The 2,408-nt window shown below is 32.4% G+C and overlaps 1 protein-coding gene across 1 annotated transcript in view; it reads left to right on the forward strand.

Moving 5' to 3' along the window:
• The first annotated feature begins 363 nt into the window (after nucleotides 1-363).
• Nucleotides 364-2,408, forward strand: part of LOC127453605 (serine incorporator 2-like) — a 24,752-nt gene continuing 22,707 nt past the window's right edge. The window contains exons 1-2 of the mRNA XM_051720097.1: nucleotides 364-505; nucleotides 2,286-2,408. The exon at nucleotides 2,286-2,408 is cut by the window's right edge and continues 39 nt beyond it. Coding sequence (XP_051576057.1) covers nucleotides 467-505; nucleotides 2,286-2,408 — 162 coding nt within the window. The 5' untranslated portion in view covers nucleotides 364-466. The remainder of the gene's footprint in view (nucleotides 506-2,285) is intronic.

A 2,408-nucleotide genomic window follows, 5' to 3' on the forward strand; every position in this document is an offset into this window, starting at 1 on the left:
AAAGAAAAAAAATAAGGAGCCTAAAGCTACTTTTTAGGCTTTATATTTGTTATTTTATATCTTCTTAAATATAAGCTGGAGACCCAATAAATGCCCGCCAATTCATTTGACTTCTCCTGGAATATATATATATATATATATATATATATATATATATATATATATATATATATATATATATATATGGTATTAAAAAAAAAGAAGGTATCGAGAAAATTTTAATAAAAACAGCTTTAATAAATCAAGCATGTGGGCTTTAAAACAATCAGGAATTATAGGTACCATCAAACCAATTCTTCAGCGTCAGCGAGTTACAAGCAAGACGTTACTTTTATTATGAAAAAGCTTGAGTCGTCCATTACAGTCGTTCGTTTCAAACGAAAGAATCACCTGACGGAACAAGAGAAGCGACTAATATTCAAGTCATCCTCTCACGGTTTGGAGTAATTTCTGTTTTTAATAAGAAATGGGGGCCTGCATGGCGCTATGCTCAATTGCGAGCTGTGTAAGTGTTATTTTAATTCCTGCATTTTTATATTTATGCTAGCCGAGATAGCAACTGACAGCGTCGCTAAATCATTTGTTGTTCAGAAATTATGACAATATAATGTAACTCATCAGACTTGCGGTTGTATTACATTGAGCATAAAATATGTTAACGACGTTTAAATTTACATTGAACTTCCATTTACTTAAGAAACTGTGTTGGTTACAGAGACAAGTTCGGTGAGAAACAACAGCACACGGAAGTGTAGTCATTTGCATTGAGATGAGAAGTAGTAGGCGCTCATAGTTTCATAATAAATAACAGTGGTTTGCTATGGTTAACTTAACTGTTTATAGACATGAAAACAGCAGTAAGGCGTTGATTTATTGAATCACATCTCTGCTTTTGTCTGTGTTGACGTATGAAGCAGTTCCTGTGGATGAAAACTCATCTCATAGATCAAATGTGGGCCACAGAGTATAATCACAGGTGTCATGAGGTCTAATTGATATAATTTGCTGATATAATCCACCTGGTTACACAAGTTTAGAAAGCCAGTTTTAAATGACATAATGAGAATAGCAGTTATGATTTAGTTGTACTAAAGTTCCCCACCCATTATCAAATATGTCTGTTGATAATTTACTAATTATAATTGCTATTATTATAAATAGTAGAAATGGGAAATTATAATATGTAGCTGAAATACCATTTGACATTTGTTTTATTTTGACCTGAAATGTGTGCTGATCTTTATGTAAATATATAACAAAAGGACATCTGATAAAAGAAATACATACATAAAAAGGCTTTTTTTACTATTTATTTTTTATTTTATTTTTGTAATATGTATATTGAAAGTGTCCGGCGTTCAAAGCCCACCAGGAGATATTTATATATATATATATATATATATATATATATATATATATATATATATATATCTGTATTTATATATATATAATTTATTTTTCTTTTTTTCATTTTTTCAACGTTTTGGTTTCTGCTAAGATGTTTACTTCTTTTACTGTCAATACTTCCAAGGGGTTTATAAAAAATGACGTTAACATAAGTGATTCCTTTCCTGTTACTCTTGAGTAAGTTTAGATGACCTACCACTCCTAGCATGAGTAACAATAAACTGTGTTAGATTTCATTTTAGGCATTATGCAATAAGTGTGACTGAATTTATGGAGGCCAAAGTCGTTAGTAAAGATGTTCTCCTTCCTGCTTTAATAGCAAATCTGTCTTCCCTGAGAAGGTGTTTACAGATGTTTTTTTATTTTTATTTTATTTTATTAAATGGGGCATCAACCAGCCTTAAAATTCTAAAATTATGAAAAACATAATCTGAAATGGCAACAGCCAATTTTGCATTTATTTTATTTACATTTACGCATTTGGTAGACACTCTAATCCAAAGCGATTTACAGTGCATTCAAGTTATGTATTTTATCAGCTTCTGGGTTCCCTGGGAATTGAACCCATGACCTTGGCGTTGTTAGCGCCGTGCTCTACCATCTGATTTACAGGAACATTGTATAATTAAAGCCGTGCATGTATTTGCCTTTTGAGTGATCAGAACTTATTTACATGTAATTTGTAGATGTTTTGTATGGATTCAAGTTTGAATATATATTTTTTTGTGTGTGTGTGTGTGTGCATTGTGTATTATAGTGTGTAATGCATTTCAGGTTCTCTGTAAACAAGTTGTAGCATTTTTTCGAGATTAGAGGTGAAGCATCCTGTGTTAACTGGTTAATTAATGTCATATAATTCCCTTAATTCCCTGTTGCAGGCCTCGTGTTTGTGTGGCTCAGCTCCATGTCTCCTATGTGGCTGTTGTCCTTCTACCAACAACTCCACTGTCACACGGCTGGTCTTCTCCTTCTTCCTCCTGCTGGGCACACTGGTATCTGTA

Source organism: Myxocyprinus asiaticus, chromosome 16, assembly GCF_019703515.2.
Source record: "Myxocyprinus asiaticus isolate MX2 ecotype Aquarium Trade chromosome 16, UBuf_Myxa_2, whole genome shotgun sequence".
Lineage (NCBI taxonomy): Eukaryota > Metazoa > Chordata > Actinopteri > Cypriniformes > Catostomidae > Myxocyprinus > Myxocyprinus asiaticus.